Source organism: Schistocerca piceifrons, chromosome 6 (assembly GCF_021461385.2).
Source record: "Schistocerca piceifrons isolate TAMUIC-IGC-003096 chromosome 6, iqSchPice1.1, whole genome shotgun sequence".
NCBI lineage: Eukaryota > Metazoa > Arthropoda > Insecta > Orthoptera > Acrididae > Schistocerca > Schistocerca piceifrons.
In genome coordinates this window covers 142,657,241-142,680,045 of record NC_060143.1, presented here as the reverse complement: position 1 = coordinate 142,680,045, position 22,805 = coordinate 142,657,241, and the positions used below count along the sequence as shown (strand labels likewise).

The window sequence follows — 22,805 nt, the reverse complement described above, 5'->3', positions numbered from 1 at the left end:
CTCGGTTCCAAGTTCATTTAGTGGTTTAAAATGTGTACTAAAGGTTGCTAGCCTGTCCAGGCGGTGAAACTGTGAAGTATTGAAAAGCAGAAGTATGAATTTTGCCTACTTTTTTGCTACTGTTTAATTAAGTTGCTCCTTCAAATAAATATTACTCCATGTAAATACTGTTGGTGCAGACACTGGAATTACTTGATTGCTACACCCTTATACATTATGTTTTTAAAAGAGAAAAAAACCCAGTAGATAACTTCAAGGAAGCCCCCCCCCCCCCAAAAAAAAGCGCCATGGGGAGCTTTATAAAAGTGCTTTCCATAGCCAACAAACTTAAATACTAAAATCTCTGCCCAAACTCTTTGCCTTTACATATGTCTGCTTGTGCCTGTATATGTGCGAATTGATATGAGTGTGTGTGTGTGTGTGTGTGTGTGTGTGTGTGTGTGTGTGTGTGTGTGTGTGTGTGTGTGTGTGTGTCTATATACCTGTCCCTTTTTCCCCCTAAGGTAAATCTTTCCGTTCCCAGGATTGGAATGACTCCTTACCCTCTCCCTTAAAACCCACATCCTTTCGTCTTTCCCTCTCCTTCCCTCTTTCCTGATGAAGCAACTGTGGGTTGCGAAAGCTTGAATTTTGTGTGTGTGTTTGTGTTTGTTAGTGTCTCTGTCAACATACCAACGCTTTTGTGTGGTAAGTTACATCATCTTTGTTTTTAGATATAGTTTTCCCACGTGGAATGTTTCCCTCTATTATATTCATATCATAAATACTAAGATACTTTGATAGTAAAACACACATTTTTTTATACTGAACATTTCCCATCAAGAAAACCTCTTTCTTACTGGAATTCCTCTTTGAACTAACTCTTGTTTAGTCATTTAACAGTTTCTAGTAACTTTGCCTCACTCTGACTGAATTTTACCTAAGCAAACTTTTACTATAACATTTTGCAATAGTTAAGAAAACTTTTAAAACAAGAACAGTTTGACTTTATTTCTATGTAATGTGCTAATGCATGGGCGTCTTATTACTCTAACTAAACTTTTCATTACGCCTTCCAGTGAAACAACAAGACAACTTTTCTTTAACTATTGCTCAGAATGAAAATATTTTTGAACACACTAACTTTATGATGCAAAATTACATTTAAATTTACCCTATTCGATTTCATCAACACTATCCGCAGTAAACATCAACAAAAGCAAAACAAGGATAATGGAATGTAGTCGAATTAAGTCGGGTGATGCTGAGGGAATTAGATTAGGAAATGAGGCACTTAAAGTAGTAAAGGAGTTTTGCTATTTGGGGAGCTAAATAACTCATGATGGTCAAAGTAGAGAGGATATAAAATGTAGGCTGGCAATGGCAAGGAAAGCGTTTCTGAAGAAGAGAAATTTGTTAACATCCAGTATTGATTTAAGTGTCAGGAAGTCATTTCTGAAAGTATTCGTATGGAGTGTAGCCATGTATGGAAGTGAAACATGGATGATAAATAGTTTGGACAAGAAGAGAATAGAAGCTTTCGAAATGTGGTGCTACAGAAGAATGCTGAAGATTAGATGGGTAGATCACATAACTAATGAGGAAGTATTGAATAGGATTGGGGAGAAGAGAAGTTTGTGGCACAACTTGACCAGAAGAAGGGATCGGTTGGTAGGACATGTTCTGAGGCATCAAGGGATCACCAATTTAGTATTGGAGGGCAGCGTGGAGGGTAAAAATCTTAGGGGGAGACCAAGAGATGAATACACTAAGCAGATTCAGAAGGATGTAGGTTGCAGTAGGTACTGGGAGATGAAAAAGCTTGCACAGGATAGAGTAGCATGGAGAGCTGCATCAAACCAGTCTCAGGACTGAAGACCACAACAACAACAACATTCAATTTACACTCTTCCACTACTGAGACATAATTTCATAACTACAAGATTTAGTCCCTCACACACATATCTCATTATTTACACACAAAAAACAATAATTTAAATGGTGCCTCTTTATATTAAATTGGCACTTGGATAAGTATGGAAAACAGGATACTCGGATTAATCAAACACAAGGAAGGAACCCTATATAGGTGTATGTTTAGGGTGAAATAACAGGGTAAACTAGTTTCTTTATAGTTCAAAAATGATTATTCACTAATAAAACACAGTTTAAATTAATGGTTCATGCTGTACAAAAGTAAAATACCAAAAATAAACCTTATCTGGTGGCTGTACGCTTGGGTGTGGTGAACAATTATGGTAGCTACACTATCCGCAGTACGACCTGCAAGTATCTTGTTATATGGGCTCAGTTTTTCTTCTTGGGCATTGTTCAGTTTTACTTACAGTAGCCCAACAAATCACAGCTATGCCGTAAGCCATTTGCAGTTTTCATCCGAGGCATTTTTGTGCAAATTTGCAGGCAAATTTTCTTCTGCTCCACAAGGGTGCTGCTTCAATCACTGCTGCCTACAAACTTTTTGACTTACTTCCCGCACTTGCTCTAGGTAATGTGCCAGTTTGCCCATGCAACCTTTTCCACTCCCCAGAGCCACTTTAGTTTCAAACAAAAGCACACTGGCTTTTACATAACACCTGTTTCTTACATTGCTCCTAAGTGTGACCATTTCTTACAGTTGTCAAATTTACATCAACATGAACAGTTTGTACATACAAATATTTTTAAATACAAAATATCATTAGCAAATTATTTAACTTAATAGACAATTTACATAATATTTTACTTACATTACTCAACTACAATGCAAAGAACTGCAACCTCCAGTATAGCACTTTTTACTTTACATTTATAGAAAGTACAGTACCAGTATGTGAAAATTTTAAAGCAAAAAAACTATAAAAAATTTAGATGAACCATAAACAAATAGTGTTATAAGTTGCCTTTTCTATCATGTGCTGCTGCTCGCAGTCTATCTCCAGCTGCCAGAGACTGGTCTCGTGTGTGTGTGTGTGTGTGTGTGTGTGTGTGTGTGTGTGTGTGTGTGAGGGGGGATCTATTCTCAGCAAAGGCCTTGTTGGCCTTATGGCGAGCAGCAATGAAAAGTACTCTTTTCACAAAATAATTAACATATTGTACTGTGTAACACTGATGTTTTCTTACTAGCCTAAACATTAAGGTTCTACCACCATTGACAACATGGCAAGTAAAAATTTCACCCAAAAGTTCCTTCAACCTAGTACCTAAACAAAACGTATCTGCTTGATAGATTCTCAGGAATTATGCTGAAGAATATTGTAGAAACCGCACAATATTTCAGCGAGACAACTGCCCGCCATCTTCAAGTGCTACTGTCGCGTCGTGGAGAAGCTCGCCAATTTATATGTTGGCTTTCTAGAACGAACAGCACAGGCACCAGCGGGGGCATAACGTCATCGAAGACCAATCATGGGTGGCGTCGAATACGAGAGCTCTCTGCTGGAGAAACAGGTTGCGGTCTGCGGAAGCGCGCCATGGCGCGGGAAATGCTGCCGGGAGCGACGGACCCCTTTCACGAGCGCGAAGTGTTGGCACGCGATTTAAGCATCTGTGCTAAGGTTTCCCATCTGTGTTGACTCGGTGCAGCTGCTAATGATTCCCTATGATGTTGCTGATGATTCCCTAATGCCGCCAAGGCTGGCTCCCAGGCTTTGCTCAGGTGAAACCCCATGTCTCTGTTTATTAAGTCACTGCTTATACGTATTTCAACCGTCTCTTTGATGATGGAGTCCCAGTATGTGGAAGCATATGAGAGGATCTTGCTTTCTTCATAGTTCAAACCGTGTCACGTGTCGAGGCCGTGTTCACCAACCGCAGATTTCTCTGGCTGACCCAACCTTGTGTGACGTTTCTGTTCGTCGCATCTGTCTTTAACTGTACAACACATCTGGCCAATATAAGACTTCCCACAGTGGCTCGGGATTTTATATATTCCTGGTCTCCTCAGGCCGAGGTTGTCTTTAACAGAGCCCAGCATTGATTGCACTCATGCTGGGGGCCGGATAACACATTTAATCTGGTATTTCTTGGAAATTCTGCCCATCTTAAAAGACACGCCACCGACATACGGTAGAAAAACCAACCACCAGGTGTTCTCTGCTTCTTCAGGCTGTTCTTGAGGTTTGGAGCGTGCTGGTCGAAATGCATTCCGGATCTGCTTCTCGGAGTATCAGTTCTGGGCAAACACAGAACGGAGATGGCTAAGCTCTGCCGATAAGATGTCCTGATCTGAGATGGCTCTAGCTCTATGCACTAGCATCCGTAATACACCGCTGCGCTGTGAGGGATGATGACAGCTCGTAGCTTGTAAATACAAGTCTGTGTGGGTAGGCTTCCGGAACATACTAGGACCCAGGGAGCCGTTTCCTTTTCTATGAACCAAAACATCCAGAAATGGGAGCTCACCATCTTTCTTTACCTCCATGGTGAAACAGATGCTTGGATGGAGGGAGTTCATAAGTCCCATAGTGCTCAGAACCATTTTTGAGGGAGTTCAGATGTTCCAGAAAATAAAGAAACGTTGCTCTCCCATGCGGTCATAACACAAATGTATCATCTACATATCTCCAAAAACGTTTGGGTTTCAAAACCGCTGTCTGAAGTGCTTTGCCCTCAAAATCTTCCATAAAAAGATTAGCTACTATGGGAGACGGAGGGTTACCCATAGCAACACCGTCAGTCTGCTCAAAATACTGCTCGTTAAATATAAAGTAAGTCGAGGTAAGCACATGTTTGAAAAGGTGTAAGATGTCCTCTTCCTGCTTAGCTCCTATGAGTTGTAATGAGTCCATCAGCGGCACTCGTGTGAACAAAGAAACCACATCGAAACTCACTAGTAAGTCGGTAGATTCAAGGCGCAGGTTCTTCAGTTGCCGTATAAAATCTTCTGAGTTTCGAATATGGTGTTCAAGTTTCACCACCATGGGACTCAGAAGAGAAGCCAGATGTTTAACTAGGTGGTATGTTGGGGCACCTATAGTACTGATGATAGGGCGAAACGGAACATTTTCCTTATGTATCTTTGGCAGGCCATAAAGTTGTGGCAGAACTGGTGCTCGTTCTCTTAAACTCACATGGTCAGGAAGTTGGCTGAATCTGAGGAGAGCGGATGTCTTCTGTTGTACGGCATCCGTTGGATCTTTCTGGAGACGATGATACGCTGTATCCTGTAGTAAGTCCATCATCTTGCCAAAATAAGATGTAGCAGGCAGAAGAACAGTGGCATTATCCTTGTCAGCTGGTAAAATTGCTATATCATTGTCTTCTTTTAAAGATCGGAGCACTCTTCTTTCTTCAATGGTGACGTTCTGCTTGGGTGCAGGCATCCTGGTTATTGATCTGCAAGCCTCCCGCTTTATTTATTCAGCAGCATCATTCGGAAGTTTTAAAACATCTTGTTCTATGGCACTGATGGCTCCTTGATGGACAAAGTCTTGGGAGTAGGCGCAAAATTAAGTCCCTTTTCTAACACTGACATTGCAGCGTCACTCAGTGGTTTATCTGTGAGATTAAACACAGTCCGTCTGCTAAATTTCTCTTCTTGCAATGACTGGTGTGTAAGGCGTTGGAACTTGGGAGTTTGACGCGCCGTGATTTGCTGCCGCGCCCAGTCTGAAAGCGCCCAAGTAGAGCTGTCCACCCACTCCCAGAAATACGCTGACAGACATGACGAGATCTTCAGATGAAGTGAGAGCAGGCTTCTGGCGACTTGGTCTAATACTCATCTAGTATAATGGATTCTTTCTCTCACCAGTGCCCTGCTTGCTCATTGTTTAATTCTCCTGGCCGCCGCAGAGTCCACATAATGGGTATACTTGGTGAAAGTCGGTGTAGTTTGCTGGTCCTGACATATCAGTAAGAAGTAAGACGGTGGCGTGTCTTTTAAGATGTGCAGAATTTTCAAGAAATACCGGATTAAATGTGTTTTCTGGCCCCCAGCACGAGTGCAATCAATGCTGGGCTCTGTTAAAGACAACCTCGGCCTGAGGAGACCAGGAATATATAAAATCCCGTGCCACTGTGGGAAGTCTTATATTGGCCAGATGTGTCGTACGGTTAAAGACAGCTGCTACGAACAGATACGTCACACGAGGTTGGGTCAGCCAGAGAAATCTGCGGTTGCTGAACATGGCCTCGACACGAAACACGGTATGAACTATGAAGAAAGCAAGATCCTCTCATATGCTTCCACATACTGGGACTCCATCATCAAAGAGACGGTTGAAATACGTATAAGCAGTGACTTAATAAACAGAGACATGGGGTTTCACCTGAGCAAAGCCTGGGAGCCAGCCTTGGCGGCATTAAGGAATTGTCAGCCGTGGATTAGCAACTGCACCAAGTCAACGCAGATGGGAAACCCTAGCACAGATACTTAAATCGCGTGCCAATACCTTGCGTGCGTGCGAACGGGGTCCGTCGCTCCCGGCCGCATTGCCCGCGCCGCGGCGTGCTTCCGCAGATCACGACCCATTTCTCCATCAGAGGGCTCTCGTATTCGATGCCACCCATGATTGGTCTTTGATGTCGTTATGTCCCTGCTGTCGCCTGCACTATTCTAGAAAGCCAACATATAAATTGGCAAGCTTCTCCACGACGCGACAGTAGCACCTGAAGATGGCGAGCAGTTCTCTTGCTGAAATATTGTGCGGTTTCTACAGTATTATCTGGCGTAATTCCCGCGAACCTATCAAGCAGATGCAGTGCCGGGTAAGCCTCAAGCAGCACAAAATGTGTCTGTTTTACTCACTTGTGAGCCTCTTCGTAATAGCAACACCGTCATGGACTTGGTACTTTTTAAAACATAACCGTAACATATATGCCCACATATCCTTAATTATACTAAGGAAACACATGAAATTCACATACATATTGTATCCGTAGCTATTTTGCAATCCATCTGATGACAGTAAGGCGGGGTCTCCAAACTAAGACCAGTGGGCCAACACCGACCCATGAACATCATCAGTCCAGCATGTTGTAACAGATCAGACAAGCATGGTATGTGGCCTGCCATAATTTTTTATATTACAGTCAAATTTTGCTTATTGAGCACCTCCCATAAAGAGTGATTCACAACAGGTAGAAGCAAATTAAGACACTGACTTGCTTAACAAATGCTGCTTCGCATGAGGAGCCTGTATAGTAATTTTTTTTTTTTTTTTTCAGTCTTTAATAACCATTTAAAAAAATCACCTTCTGGCCTGGATTAGTCACTTTAGCCATTATAAATGAATACTAAGTCATGCAGTTTTCTATAAATTACTGTAAATTGGAGGCTTCGACAATACTGTATTCAGTCAACTGTCTGGATCACAGTGCACCTCCCACCACAATTGTTATCACCTTGTTCCACTGCTTGGGCTTCCACAACGCTGTTGCAAATTCTGCGCAACAGCATTGCAAGATCTATTCTTCACCAGTGCTTGGAAATCCTCCCATACAGCATCTGTTTATGAATTCCAATTCTGATACATCATTGTTAACTAACACAAATTCATTAAAGATTGCCCATAAGGCACTCTCTTTTTCAGCAAATTACTATAAATAAAAAATTACAATATTTTATATTTGTTAGAATACCTGTTTTTTCAGAATGGAACACATTGACTTATTCTACATGGATTCCTAGGGGAAAAAAGCATTCCACTTAATGTCTGTTAATTACGAATAAGATTCGGGAATGAATTGTGCTCATTAAGCAAAGTAAAACTGACATTGTAAAATTTACACTGTAAATAAATCATACAAAATACATTAAATAATCAGTTATTTTTTTATGACCAATTCAGATATATATTAACTGACATGTAATATAATAGAAGATTTTAACTGTAGTTAATTGTATGAGATTTTCTGAAAATTTGCATATCTAAGAGACACACATAGGGAAGAAATTAAAGATTGTAATTATGAAAAATGAGATTTATGTAGGCCGTAGCTGTAAATTTCCAGTTAAAATTGTTTGCAGCTGTGGATGAAGTGTACTAGTGGAAGTTAACAGCAGCTACTTCAAATGCTCTTCAGCTAGTTTAGACCTGTAAATATTTTTTGTATGTTTCATTTTGGAGCTGTTTTTTCATAGAGATAAGTAGTGCTGAAAATTGGTAAGAACAATTATATTTTGCTGTTCAGGTCACAGATCTTGCTGCTACACACAAGATGTTGCTGTACTACTGCAATTAACTTTTCTACTCTCCGGAAGATGTCACTACTATAAATTTAGCATTGTTGGAAGTAGTCATTACAATACATAGACTGAAACATGCACATCATCTATCACTGCGGCTTGGACACTTCCACATAAGTGCCAACAGAAATTACGGGACGGAGTCCACCCCCACTCCCTGTCTAGACCAGAAACAAAAACTGACATGTAATTCAACATTACAGTATGTTGGTATGATAAACTGTAGTTGGTCCTTGGGGCTTAACGGAAAACGTAGTGTGGCCATAAAGCTAAAACGTTTGGCAACCTCACTTTTAAGGCATAAATATGTGTTGGAATAACCATAGGTTCAAGGCACTCTTTTGCCCTTGGGGTGGGAAACTGCCCCTAAAAGGCAGAAGAATCAGCAATGAACAGTGGCAAGAGGATGCAGAAGGCAATGGAAACCACTGCAATAAAGACACATAATGTGTTTCCACTGTAATGTGGCCTGGAATTGAAAAATTATCATGATGATGATCTCTCCATTGACAAAAGATCCTGGACTAGCCCCCATTTGGATCTCTGGGAATGGGTTGCCAAATAGGAGGTGACCATGAGAAAAAGGTTGAATAGCAAATGAAAAGATAGCATTCTAAAAGTTGGAGAATGGAATGTCAGAAGTTTGAACATGGTAGGGAACCTAGAAAATATTAAAAGGGAGATGCTAAGCCTTGGTCTAGATATAGTGGGGATCAGTGAAGTAAATGGAAAGAAGACAAGGATTTCTGGTTAGACGACTGTAGGGTCATATCAACAACAGAAAATGGAGTAATGGGAGTAGGATTCATTATGAATAGGAAGGTAGGACAGAGAGTGAGTTGCTGTGAACAGTTCAGTGATGGGGTTGTTCTCATCAGAGTCGACAGCAAACCAACACCGACAACATTAGTTCAGGTATACATGCCAACGTCTCAAGTGGAAGATGAAGTGATAGAGAAAGTATGTGAGGATATGGAAGAGATAATTCAGTATGTAAAGGCAGATGAAAATCTAATCGTTATGGGGGACTGGAATGCGATTGTAGGGGAAGGAGTGAAAGAAAAGGCTATGGGAGAATATGGGCATGGTACTAGGAATGAGAGAGAAGAAAGAGTAACCTGAATTCTGCAATAAATTTCAGGTAGTAAGAATCACAAGAGGAGGAGGTACATTTGGAAAACACCAGGAGATACGGGAAGATTTCAGTTACATTACGCCACGGTCGGGCAAAGAATGCAAAATCAGAAACTGGATTGTAAGCCGTACCCAGGGGCAGGTATAGATTGGGATCACAACTTGGTAATGGTGAAGAGTAGGCTGAAGTTTGAGAGACAAGTCAGGAAGATAGAATGCTCAAAGAAGTGGGATAAGGAAGTACTAAGAAAGGAAGACATACACTTCAAGTTCTCTGAGGCTATAGGTAAAGCAGTAAAGAATAGCTTCGTAGGTAGTTCAGTTAGAAGAGTAATGGACATCCCTAAAAAGGGAAATCACAGAAGTTGGAGGGGAAAATGTAGGTACGAGGAAGGTAACTGTGAGGAAACCATGGGTAGTGGAAGAAATAGGTAAGTTGATCAACAAAAGAAGGAAGTACAAAAATGTTCAGGGAAATTCAGGAATATAGAAATATAGGTTACTTGGGAATGAAATAAACAGGACATTCAGGGAAGGTAAGGCAAAATGGCTGCATGAAAAATGGGAAGAAATCGAGCAGTAATGATTATTGGAAGGACTGACTACGTACAGAAAAGTCAAAGCAACTAACGGTGAAATTAAATGCAAGGGTTGTAACATCCAAGAGTGAAATGGGAATTCCACTGTTAAATGCAGAGGAGAGACTGGGTAGGTGGAAAGAGTACATTGAAAGCCTCTGTGAGAGCGAAGACTTGTCTGATGACGAGATAGAAGAGGTAGGGGATCCAGTATTAAAATTAGAATTTAGAAGAGCTTTGGAAGAGTTAAGATTGAATAAGGCAGTAGAGATAGATAACATTCCATCAGAATTTCTAAAATCAATGGGATAAATGGCAACAAAATGACTATTCACATTGGTGTGGAAAATGTATGAGTCTGGTGATATACCGCCCTTCTTTTGACGAAACAGCATCCACACAATTCTGGAGGTTGCAAGAGCTGACAAGTGTGAGAATTATCGCACAATCAGAATAACAGCTCATGTGTCCAATTTGCTGATAAGTATAATATACAGAAGAATGGAAAATAAAATTACAGATATTTTAGATGACAATCGGTTCCTAGGGAAAGGCACCAGAGAAGCAATTCTGACATTACGGTTGATAAATGAAGCAAGATTAAAGAAAAATTAAGACACGATCATATGATTTATCAACTTGGAAAAAGCATTCAATAGTGTAAAATGGTGCAATGTGTTCGAAATTCTGAAGAAAATAAATGTAAGCTATAGGGAAAGATGGGTGATATACGATATGTACAAGAACCAAGTGGAAACGATAAGAGTGATTACAAAGAATGAAGTGCTTGGATTAAAAAGGGTATAAGATGGGGATACATTTTTTTCGCCACTACTGTTCAATCTGTACACTGAAGAACCAATGAAGGAAATAAAAGAATGGTTCAAGAGTGGGATTGAAATTCAATTTGAGAGGATATCAGTGATAACATTTGCTGGTGACATTGCTATCCTCAGTGAAAATGAAGAATTGCAGTTTCTGTTGAATGGAGTGAATAGTCTTAACGACTACAGAATATGGATAGGGAGTAAATTGAAGAAAGACGAAAACAATGAAAAATAGCAGAAATGTGAACAGCGAGAAACTTAACAGCAGGATTGGTGATAACAAAATAGAGGAAGTTAAGAAATTCCACTACGTAGGCAACAAAATAATCCATGATGGAAAGAGCAGGGAGGACATCAAAAGCAGATTAGCACTGGCAAAAAGGACATTTGGGTGGCCAAGAGAGGTCTGACAGTATCAAACATAGGCCTTAATTTGAGGAAGAAATTTCTGAGAATGTGTGTTTGGGGCACAGCATTGCATGATAGTGAAATATGGATTGTGAGAAAACTGGAAAAGAAGAAAATTGAAGCATTTGAGATGTGGTACTACAGGAGAATGTTGAAAATTAAGTGGATTGCTAAGGTAATGTGGTTCTCTGGGAGATTGGCAAGGAAAGGGTTGTTAAGGAAAACACCAACAAAAAGAAGGGACAGGCTGGTAGGATGTATGTCTCATCAGGGGATAACTTCCATGGTATTAGACGGTGCTGTAGAAGGAAAAACTGTAGAGGAAAATAGAGATTGAAATACTTCAAGCAAATAATTGATGATGTAGTGCTACTTTGAGATGAAGAGGTTGGCACAGGAGAGGCATTCTTGGTGGGCTGCTTTAAGCCATTCGGAAGAATGATAAAAAAAAAAAAAAAAAAAAACTTCCTGCTTAAGATGCACCCTAGTACATATTGCTAATGTCACATAAGAGTATAAATTGCTTTTGGTGGTCTGCAAAAGTGAGAGCTGGACCAATGGTCAACCAATCTTTGAGTTTTACAAATGCTTTTTCACCATCTGGATACAACTGAAATTTCACTTCTTTTCTAGCAATTGTGTGGATGGATTTGTGATTTCAACAAATTTTGGAATAAATATTCTATAGTAATTAGCTATCCCCAAATATAACTGCAATTCTTTCTCTGTAGTGGGTATTGGGAACAAGATTGGTGCGTATGCTATCCTGGCATATTTATACAAGAGTCGTCTTACAGTGCACATAAAGTATATTAGTGTTGGATCATGCAGTATTTACAGAATACTATTAAAACATCAAGATCGATTTCATTCTCAATTTTTGTATCAAATAAAATAAAGATTGCAAATATATAATTGCTCACATTAATTTAATATTACTGTTCCACAGGTCAATTTTAAAGTTTACATCTGTTTACACAGTTGCAAGTTGCTGTATGGTCCATGACATGTAATGTCATTTTTTTTAGCTTCTTGACCTTGCTCAATTTGTGAGTGTTGGACAGGAAGAAAAACTGCTTGTAAGCCTGGGCTACAATTTAAAAAAACAAAAGTTTGTTATATTATAAATCTGTTTACAAGATGGCCACTGTGTTCCTCTTAGGCTGTATGCTTAGGCTATATAAGATGAAACAGATGCAGCCTCAACTGGAGAGTGCAGTCTGTCTAGGGAAGCTATCCACAGTATTCACTGTCAGAGTATTCTTAGAAAAGAATCTATACATGTGTTACAAAGATTGTACGTACATTTATTCAGACAGCCAAGCAGCTGTGAAAACTGTATCAGCCCTGGCAATGAAATTATTAAGGCAATGGTAAAATCTTAACTATATAGCTGGATCAGGATACAACATGTAGAACATTGGACTAAAATCTAAAAACAAAAACATGATGGTGCAAACATGTTTTAAGAGAAGTTGTGCAGTCCTGGGCCTGAACATGTGGAGGATTTAAACTCGTGGTAGGTCTAATCACTGGCCAATGGAACTTCAGTGAATACGTGCAGATGAAGGCCCTGGAGGAAGAAGCCCTTAAATGAGGGCTGTGTGGTACAGGGGATGAGACCACACCACATTTAATATTCTGATGCGAAGCATTGGAGAGCAAAAGGTGCAAAATAGCTGTATCATTAATTCCTGAAGAAATTGTGGTTAACAGGGATCTAGTAAAGGGATCCCTACTACTATTTAAGGGTACTGGTTGGCTTTTGTAGAATGACACAATGTGGGCAATCTATGGGGTACAGTGTAGTTGTATTGGTCATAACGAAGCATAAATGACTGTACTTAGAAGAATTAATATATCAGCAAAAATAAACACTTTTCGAAACTGTAATGTAAGTAGATAGGTGAAAAATATACTTGCCAAGCAGCAGTAGCTGGAAACACACATGAAAGTTAAGGAAATGTGCAAGCTTTTAGAACCACTGCCTCCTCATTCTGGCAGAAGGGTTGAAGGGGAAGGAAGATGGGGGGAAAGAAAAGAAATGGCGAGGTTTAGAAAGTGGGGAAAGTTGCGGGAAAGTCACTCAGAACCTTGGGTCAGGGGAGACTTCCTGGACGGGATGAGAAGGAAGGACTGATTGCTGAGGACGGCATTGGATATGATTTGAAAACCTCAAAACTTAAAGGTGGAAGACAGGACAATAAGCAAAATGAGATTACTGACAAAATCTCATGGAAGAATTAATAAGAGCTGAAAGCTGAGCTGAGTTATACATGGTAGTGTGTGTGTGTGTGTGTGTGTGTGTGTGTGTGTGTACACTGTGGTATTGCCATACTCTTGAAGACGTAGTGCCCACCTGGCTTGTCCTGTTGGATCCTTAAGACCTGTCAACCTACAAAGTGAATGATGGTTTGTAACAACTGTGAATGGCCTTCCATAGAGATACTGTCGAAATTTGCACATGGTCCAGATCACAACAGGACATTCTCTTTCTGTAGTTGAGTAGTTTCTCTCGGCTTTTGTAAGTGTACTAGAAGCATAGGCTATAACCTTCTCTTTTCCATCCGAAATTTGCACCAGAACAGCACTGATCCCATGCCCACTGGCATCTGTGTGTAGTTTTGTAGGTGCTCTCTCATCATACAGACCAAGTACAGGGTCAGTCATTAGAGCTTTTCACAGCACATCGAAAGAATCTTGTTGAGCACCACCCCAGATAAATTTAGCATCAGCTTTTAACAACTCTTGGAGTGGTCTGGCTTTGATACAAAAGTCTTTGATAAAACGATGAGAATAAGAACTTAATTCTTGGAAGCTTCTCACATCTCTAACACTTTTAGGAATAGGAAATTCAGTTATAGGTCTTACCTTTTCGGGTCTGGCCACACACCTTCATTTGAAACAAGGTGTCCAAGTATTTTGATTTCTTTTTCTCCAAAGAGACAGTTTCTTGGATTAAGTTTCAGACCGCCTTGTTGGAAACACTTTAGAATGGCCCTCAATCTTTTTGCGTGTTCATCAGATGTGTCCGAGAACTCTGTAATGTCATCTAAATAGCAAAGACACATCAGGTGACGTAGAAGATTATCCATCATCCATTCAAAAGTTGCTGGTGCATTACACAAACCAAACAGCATTACCTTAAACTCATACAGGCCCTCAGGGGTGGTGATTGCAGTTTTTTCATGATCAGCTCATCTACTTCGATTTGCCAGTATCCCGAGTACACGTCCATGGTTGAGAAAAAATTAGTGCCCTATAGACAGTCTAGTGTATCGTCAATTAGTGGAAGGGGGTAAACATGCCTTTTAGTTATCTTATTAAGTTTCCTGTAATCAACACAAAAGTGCCAACTGCCATCCTTCTTCCTGGTGAGAACTAGTGGCGACGGCCATGGGCTCTGCGAAGGTCGAATGATGTCATTCTTCATAATTTTCTCTACCACATCACAAATTATTCGACGGTCTGTTGCTGACACACGGTATGCTGTCTGGCTTATTGGTTGATAGTCTCCAGTGCTGATCCGGTGCTTCACCTTTGATGAGTCTAATTTGCTCTTCACCTGTGGATTGAAGCATTCAGAGAACTCTTGAAGAATGGCAAGTAGTTTCTTCTGTTGTTCCTTAGTGAGAGCTGGTGATAGTAGAACTCGAAGTTCTTGCCTTGTAGTGGTAGTGCCAATTTCGCCCACAGACTCGACGTGGGAGGTTTCTATGATGCTCAGCTGTTCGGCAATTAATGGCTCAGCGTTTGCTACGTACATGCGTCTTGGAAGGATCTGCGGTTCTTGGCGACAGTTAAATATTCACAATTCATCGAATCTGTTCGTAAATGAGATGACAGAGGCTGGGATGACCAAGTTATTCTCCAGTGGTATGCTTCTCTTACATTCTACTACAAGATCCGTGGGTTGATGCATGGCATGACATATGATAGTTACTTTTGTAGAGCTGACTGCAGGAATGATCACTTCATCCAGCACACACAGTCTCCACACACTCGGATGCGCATCTTCCTGTCCACAGTATCTCATCTCATCTAGCATAATCTTCGAGTGACCACCATCTATAATTGCCTGAGAAGCTTTCAAAAAGTCCCATCCAAGAATGACGTTATGACTACACTCTTGTAAGATGATGAATTCTAAGGGCTGTGTATGGCCACTTATACCCACACGAATGACACATCTTCCTGTAGATTTTATGTATTTCCCATTAGCCACCTTCAGTAGAGATATTTTGTTGTCAACGAATACGGATTTCTGCAAATAGCGACGGTACTTCTCCGAAACAACAGAATATGATGCTCCAGAGTCCACAAGAGCTTGGGCTGGTTGGCCATCCATGAGGATATCGATGTAGTTTCCTATCATTTTTATAGTGATTGATGGCGGAGGATTTTTCTTTTCGGCGGCCTCACCTTCAAGGAAGGTCGCACCCTTTAGTTTTACAGATTGCGGCGGCTAGGTGATCGGCTGAAGCTTCTAAATGGTGATGGAGATCTTGATTGGCATGTTGGGGAGCATCCTCTCCAGCGGCTAGCTTGTGGCAATGTTCACCTACGTTGTCCTGCACCCACACCTTCTTGTTCATCTTCGCAATCCTGAAGTTGGCGTTGGCTAAGGTCGATCTGCTGTCTTCTGGTGCGGGCGTCATCAAATATCCGCCACCTTTCTTGACAATAGCGCACCACATGTCCTGTTCGTCCGCAGTGGAAACATACTCATTGGTTATCCTGGGTCCTCCAGACATCAGTCTTCCTTGGTGCCCAAACAGGTTCCTCATGCGTCATTGTAGGGACATAACTTCGCCTGGGTCACCGTTTTAAAGGGGAATAAAGGACGAGAAATTGGGTTCAACGTCTGTTCCACTTCCTACCTTATGACCTCTTGAAGTGTCTCGGTTTTTTGCTCACCGTGCAATCCAAGTGCCTTCTGAACTTCCTCACTCACTATCTGATGAAGAACACTGCAAAATCAGTTCCTTCCTCCATCACAGTCATTGATATGATGTTTGGAAGCCGTTCAAACTTCTTGCATGTAATTCTTTTTTGATGCATTGTCTCAGTATACTGGTGCCATTTTATGAAGTTGTCTGCTGTCGAAGTCTCCTTCAGGAGTAGGGCTTCATACATGTCCTCAGCAACACCCTTCAAGAGATGTGCTACCTTATCTTCCTCTTTCATTCTAGGATCCACTATTTTACACAGCTCAAAGGTGTCTAGAATGTACAATGCTGTAGTCTCTCCTGGACCCTGTGCCTGCACTTTAATTTATCTTGGCCTTTGCACTTCTGTCATTATGTGTCGCTGAAATACTTTGCAGTTCCGCCTGGAATACTTCCTAGCTTGTGAACTTTTCCTCGTTGTTCTCATACCATTGCTTGGCAGTGCCCTCCAAGTAGAAAAATACATTAGCCAAACACAATGGTGTCATCCCATTTGTTAAATTTGGCTATACACTCATAAACCTTCAGCCACTTGTTTGGATCTTGGCCATCGTCACCCGAGAACCCGGAAGGCTGTCTCATGTGGTGGCACACAGTTGCTGTCATCATAACGCCCTCTTCTTCTTCTGTCTCCAATAGATTGTGATCTGTTGAATATGGCTCGAACTCGGGTTTCTCGCCACGTAAACAGCGGCTCTGTTGTGGCCTGATGGGAGCCACTGTGTCGTCGATAATGTGTGCTATCACAAGTTCCAATACCCAGTGCCTCCACCTGAATAATGTCATGTAGAAGAAGGAGTAATTAGGTGAATGATGAACACTAACTTCACTTAACGAAGGTTTATTCAGCTCTTGCACATACAAGAGCGTGGAGCGAACTGCCTCCGGCCAGAACACATACAGTATATATACAGCTACAGAACAGTCCAGTACGATGATTCTTGACATTTGTGGATACTTCTAGAATGTACTCGATCTGCATATAGGAATTAAAATTGTACAGTCCAGGTGAGTTTTGAACTCACGACCCTCGATGCATCAGTTTACTATCATACCCACTACACCACAGTGCTACTCAGCTTCTTCTGCGACAATATTAATCAAGGTGAGCAGGAAGGATGTCATAGGTTTGGAATCAGGTGGGTGCTGGTTGAGGTGATGTTCAGCAGGAGACAGACTGTTGACATGGGGAACATTGGCATGGAGGGTAGTGGCATCAATGTAGGCAAGTGAGGTTTGAGGGGGGGAATGGGGAGGACACAGGTTTCAGACAATCTTAGAAATGGTAGGTGTCTTCAGTATCGGAGGGGGAGGCTTTGTGCTATAGGGTGCAGGTGCTGATTAACTGAGGCAGACAAAACTTCAGTAAATGCTTTGAAGCCTGTAACTTTGGGATGGCCAGCATGGTTGGATTTGTGGATGTTAGGAAGAAGGAAAAGGTGGGAATTGCATCGTTTCAGTGGGGCAAGAGGTTCTAAGGATTGAGGTGTTACTCCTTGTGAGGGGCCAGAGGTTTTAAGGAGGTATGGTAAAGTTCATCACCACTGATACCCCACTTTTTCATATTAATCTTGCACCTACTCACCCTTGTTCACAATGTGATTGGGGTCTTCTACTGTAGCAGAACATAAGTGTGTGTGAAGATAATTTGGTTTTGTGAATAGACAAGAGGGACCATACAAAAAGTCATCAACATTCTCTACAGGTTGTCTTTTGAATTTCCCTAAAAAATTTCTACACTGTATAGAGAGTGCTGGATAGATAATTTATTTCACTTAGAACCTGTATCTGGAAGGAAGAAGTGTAAAACATTTGACTCAGTATCACATCTATGCTTATTGTCAAAAGTACAAGCATATGGTGTGTCATTGACATTTGTGACTGGATTGAGGGCACAGTGGGTTATCTTGAACGGAGTCATCATGAGATGTAGAAGTAACTTCAGATGTGCCCCAGGGAAGTGTTTTGGGACCCTTTCTGTTCATGTTGTATTTTAACGGCCTTGCAGACAATATTAATTGTAACCTCAGACTTTTTGCAAATAATGCATTTATCTGTAATGAAGTACTGTCCAAAAGACTGCATAAATAGTCAGTCAGACTTGTTAAGATTTCAAACTGGTGCAAAGATTGGCAACTTGCATTAAATGTTTGGAAGTGTAAAATTGTGCATTTCACAAAACAGAATAATGTAGTGTCCTTTGATATCAGTGAATCACAGTTAGTAAAAGAAAGGCACACACCATTCATACACAGAATGTGGACATCCCAGCCTGAGATGCTGGAGTTGGTGGTAATGTGTGCATGAGGCATGCTTGTTTGTGTGTATGAATGGTGTGTGCCTCTCTTTTACTGATGAAGGCTGTAGCTGAAAGCTTTATGTAAGTGTCTTTTAATTATGCCTGTCTGTAACTTAACGTGCTTTCTTTATAATATGTAACACTCTGTCTTTTCCTGTATTGTCGGTATTCCTACCTGGAGTTTCTACTGTTTGGTATTAATACTTTATAGATGTATGAAATGGAATACCAATAAAATCGATTATTTGTTGTAAATAAAGTAATAAACAGCATTAAAGAGCAGTGGTAGGTAAAATTTACCTGAGTCACTAGAAGGGTTAATAAAATAAGTAGAAACAAATATGCTTGAAATGTGCAAAATATTAAAAAAAGAGAGTAAAATACAATCTTACATAAAATTGCTACCCACTTTCTCCAAACCTCCTTCAAATTCCCAAAATCATGCAATCTTATAGCTTTAAGATACTGCAGGTTTGGTCAGACAATGTAAAATGTTCTTTTAAAATGTGAATGATACGGGGAGGAGGCTAAAATAATGACACAGGGATATGTGGATGACTGATGTAAGAGTGGTGGGAGAGCTTAGCCATTTCAAGTGAGGTTGGAGAATCAGTCCATTTCTGCATTACAGTGACAACATAAAGTAAAAACTCTTTTGTAAAGATTTTCTTATGAAATTATGCATGTGATAACCATTAATCTGGCTCCCACTTGGCGTACCACCCCTATTTAGTCAAAAGTAGTATTAGCTGTTGTGAATACATGCCTTTATTTTTCTCCAGTGTTATCTTGGCCTTCAATAGTTAGTTGATAGAGGAAGGGCCTCTTTCGACAGGTGCTGACAACATATGAACTTTGTATTTTGCACATTGCAGAGTGAAGATGCAGCGGACCGAATCCATGCCCAAGACAGGGATGCTGTTAAACAGTTAATAGTGAATCTCATGCTACATTCACCAGAAGCGATACAGAAGCAGTTAAGTGATGCAATATCTATTATTGGACGTCATGATTTTCCAAACAAGTGGCCCAATCTAATCTCGCAAATGGTTGAGAAGTTTGACACAGGTATGTTTATTCTCCAAGTTGATTCAACAGAATCATAAACACAAAGTCAAAATTATTTTGAATTTGTTAAGTTAAGCAACAGACTTCATTCTGCTTAAGGTGCTGGTCCATAAAAGGATTTTTCAAATTACACATGTAAATTTGTATGTCTTACTGCTGCTGCTGCTGCTACCCAAAGAAAATCTGATATGTGTTGTCAGCACTTTTGTAGATGACTGTGTTAATGTTTAGGCATTTAGTAAATGTAATGCCATTCATCTTCATCTTTTGAAATTATGAAATTGGTAGTAAAGCTCATGACACTGCAAGCCCGAGGCCTGAGTTGAAATGTGTAAGTTTGGTTGAGAGTTGGTGAAGCCAACAAATGTGTCCTAACAGCAGCCTAATTTTTCAGATGACGATTGTGGCAGTGGACTGATTTGTAGGGTAGCCAGACATGTAGATTAGGTTGGAAGGTGATAAGTTTAGTTGTGAGTAGTTAGCAAAGTTAACAATTGTGAAGTGATGATAATCTAGTTTTTAAAATTCATCGTGAGTTCCGTAGTTATGCTTGTGTCCCCATTGAAAACTGCAATTTTTCTCTCTCAAGTCTATTATCTTCAAGTTTTTAATATTCCCTCCTCCTCCCAAAACCCCCATATTCCCGTGGGGTCCTTATACTCTGACAACTAAAACATATGCACTTGTGTGATGTCCAAGTCACCATATGTGTTATGGAGTGCAAATGAATGTTTGCCTTATTGATAGCATCACTGTTCAAAGTGGATGCAGTGTATCCTTTTTTGCTGAACTTGGGTGCAGTCATGAAATTTACCATTGGCAGAACTTTATTTTTAAATAAAAAATCATGTTGCTTTTATTGCTTTCTTCTGTAGTGTGACATTTGACATCTGATTTAAGTTTGTAAGCAGATACAAAGCTTGGAAACAAGTCTAGTGGTGTGCTCGTAAGAAGGCAGCAGTGTGATCATGATGTGTTCAGAGCCAGAGAATACTTTGGAGTGTTGGCAGTTTTCTCTCTGTCTCTGTCCTATGCCTAACACTTCGGTTGTCAGCTACTCTGGTAACTGGCAATGCCGGGATGAATGCTGTACTGGGCCAGTGTTTCTGCTTCTGACTCTCCCTAGCAGAATTTATATTGCTTGGGAAAACTATCACTGTCATTTCTTAGCGTAATATGTGCTGTGTTTGCTTTATACCACCTGGCACGAACACTCTAGTGGGTAAATAACCTTGTCATACCTAAACTGACATGCTAAACAGTGCTAAATGTTCTATGTGCACCCTAAAGTGCTTGCTACAAGATGATGTGGCAGAGTAACTCTAATGACTGAAGTGTCACTTTGTACACTGTTCCTTCCCACCAGGCAACCTCCGCTCCCAGTAGTCTCCTTAAGTGCACACCACTATAACAACTGGCTAAAAGTTAAGAACATTAGCAAGGGTACTATATATGTGTTTTAATATACCAATGAAAACAATCAGGTTTTGACAAAATAATTTAACTCGATAGATAAAAAATCTACTTACCAAGCAACGGCAGAACACACATATAAAAGAATATTGTAATTAGGCAAGCTTTAGGAGCCAGTGGCTCCTTCTTCAGGCATAGCGGTTGAAGGGGAGGGAAGAGGGGTGAAGGAAAAGGAATGGAGAGGTCTAGGAAAAGGTAAATTTCAGGAAATTCACCCAGAAGTGTGGGTCGGGGGAGACTTACGCATGAGATGAGAAGGAAAGACTGATTGTTGGGGACTCTGCTGCCCAAGGAAAGACTGATTGTTGGGCAGCAGAGTCCCAAACAATCAGTCTTTCCTTCACATCCCATGTGATAAGTCTCCCCTGACCTGTGGTTATGGGTGACTTTCCCAAAATCTACTCGTTTTTCTAGACCTTTCCAGTCATTTTCCTTCACCCTTCTTCCTTCCCCTTCAACTGCTCTGCCTGAAGGAGGAGCCACTGGCTCTGAAAGGTTGCCTGATGACAATCCTCTTTTATGCGTGTGTTCTGTCGCCACTTGGTGAGTAGATTTGTTATCTATCCAATCCATCTATCTATTTGTTATCTATCCAATTACATTATATATATGTTTTGTACCTCTTGAAGTGTGACGGGAATGCAAGATTGAATGTTAACAACTGTGTCATTAACTACTGCAAGACTGACAAACACTCGCTTCCTTGGGAGTTACTGAAATTAGTTACTAATGTACCACTGTAACACAGCCTTGGGCTTTGCTGTATGTTCGAAGAAACACCCATAGATAAAGGTAGAAACTTGAAACAGTGTAGATGGTTCTCAGTTTTGGCATTTGTGACGTTGTGTCATTTTTCTCAACTGTGATGAGTTGTGTAAAACGAGCCTGCCATCAGCTACTCAAAACTGAACTCACTGTCAGCTTACTAGCAATAGATCCTAAGCATCCTTGCCCACAGTACTCTTATTAGCAACTTTGGCCAGCAACTGTACCCTCTGACTGAATTAGGTTGAGGAAGAAATTTATTGTATTGTGGGATTATGCCTACTCTGCCAGCATCACATATTACATCAAGTTCCTTGGGCAGCTGGATTCTTAGCAAACGACTCCCAAAGGCTGCCGTGGCCACCAGACAGCCATCTGAATGCCATTGGAGGTTGTTGGCCACACACAACATTTTCTTATACTGACCATGCGACAGAAAGCAGGAGAACTTGTATTCTAGCAGGTGGGGCTGTACTTAGGCTAGCACTCGGGCCCTGAGAAGTCAGTTCACTCAAAGAGAGCTTTCTGGACCAGGTGCCAAATGTAGTCACATTTCATCCATCAGGAGCTCACAAGGGAGACACTGTTACTGTCACTGCTGCTCATGTCAGACACTGCATTCTGGACCGTCCATTGCTGTCTTTCCAGAAGAAGACTTAGGCCGCTGTCTTTCCAGAAGAAGACGTGCCCTCGGTTAGCGACCGACTGATGGACTTGTAATAATTCTGTGTTCGCCTTTATAGTCGGCTTCGCCAAACATGGTAAATTTACTGTTGTGAACTGTGACTTTGACAAGTCCCTTCAAGACTTGTTTTGGTATCTAGAGTGTGAAGACTTCAATTTACAACTTTTTTTTTGGCTATTAATAGACCTTCTACCTCAAGTACTGTCTGTGCTATAACAGGATGATTTATTTTGTTAGTGACTGCATTCAAACTGATGTCAACATAGGAAAATTGTGTTACCTATACTAAAATAATATGGAATTCCTTGTATACCTGGGCCTCCTTCACTTGACAGCCTGCAGCGGATACTTTATAATCACTATTTTTACCATCCCTTCTTTCTTGGGTTGAAAGAAATGTTATAAAAATGGATAGTTATTTGTGCTCGCAAGAGTGAAAAGAAACAGACTGGTTA

General features: G+C 40.8%; 1 protein-coding gene across 1 annotated transcript in view; it reads left to right on the top strand.

The window, feature by feature from the left end:
* Window positions 1-22,805, top strand: part of LOC124802525 (exportin-2) — a 170,694-nt gene that overhangs the window by 15,081 nt on the left and 132,808 nt on the right. The window contains exon 3 of the mRNA XM_047263370.1: window positions 19,235-19,427. Within this exon, the coding sequence (XP_047119326.1) occupies window positions 19,235-19,427 (193 nt within the window). The remainder of the gene's footprint in view (window positions 1-19,234; window positions 19,428-22,805) is intronic.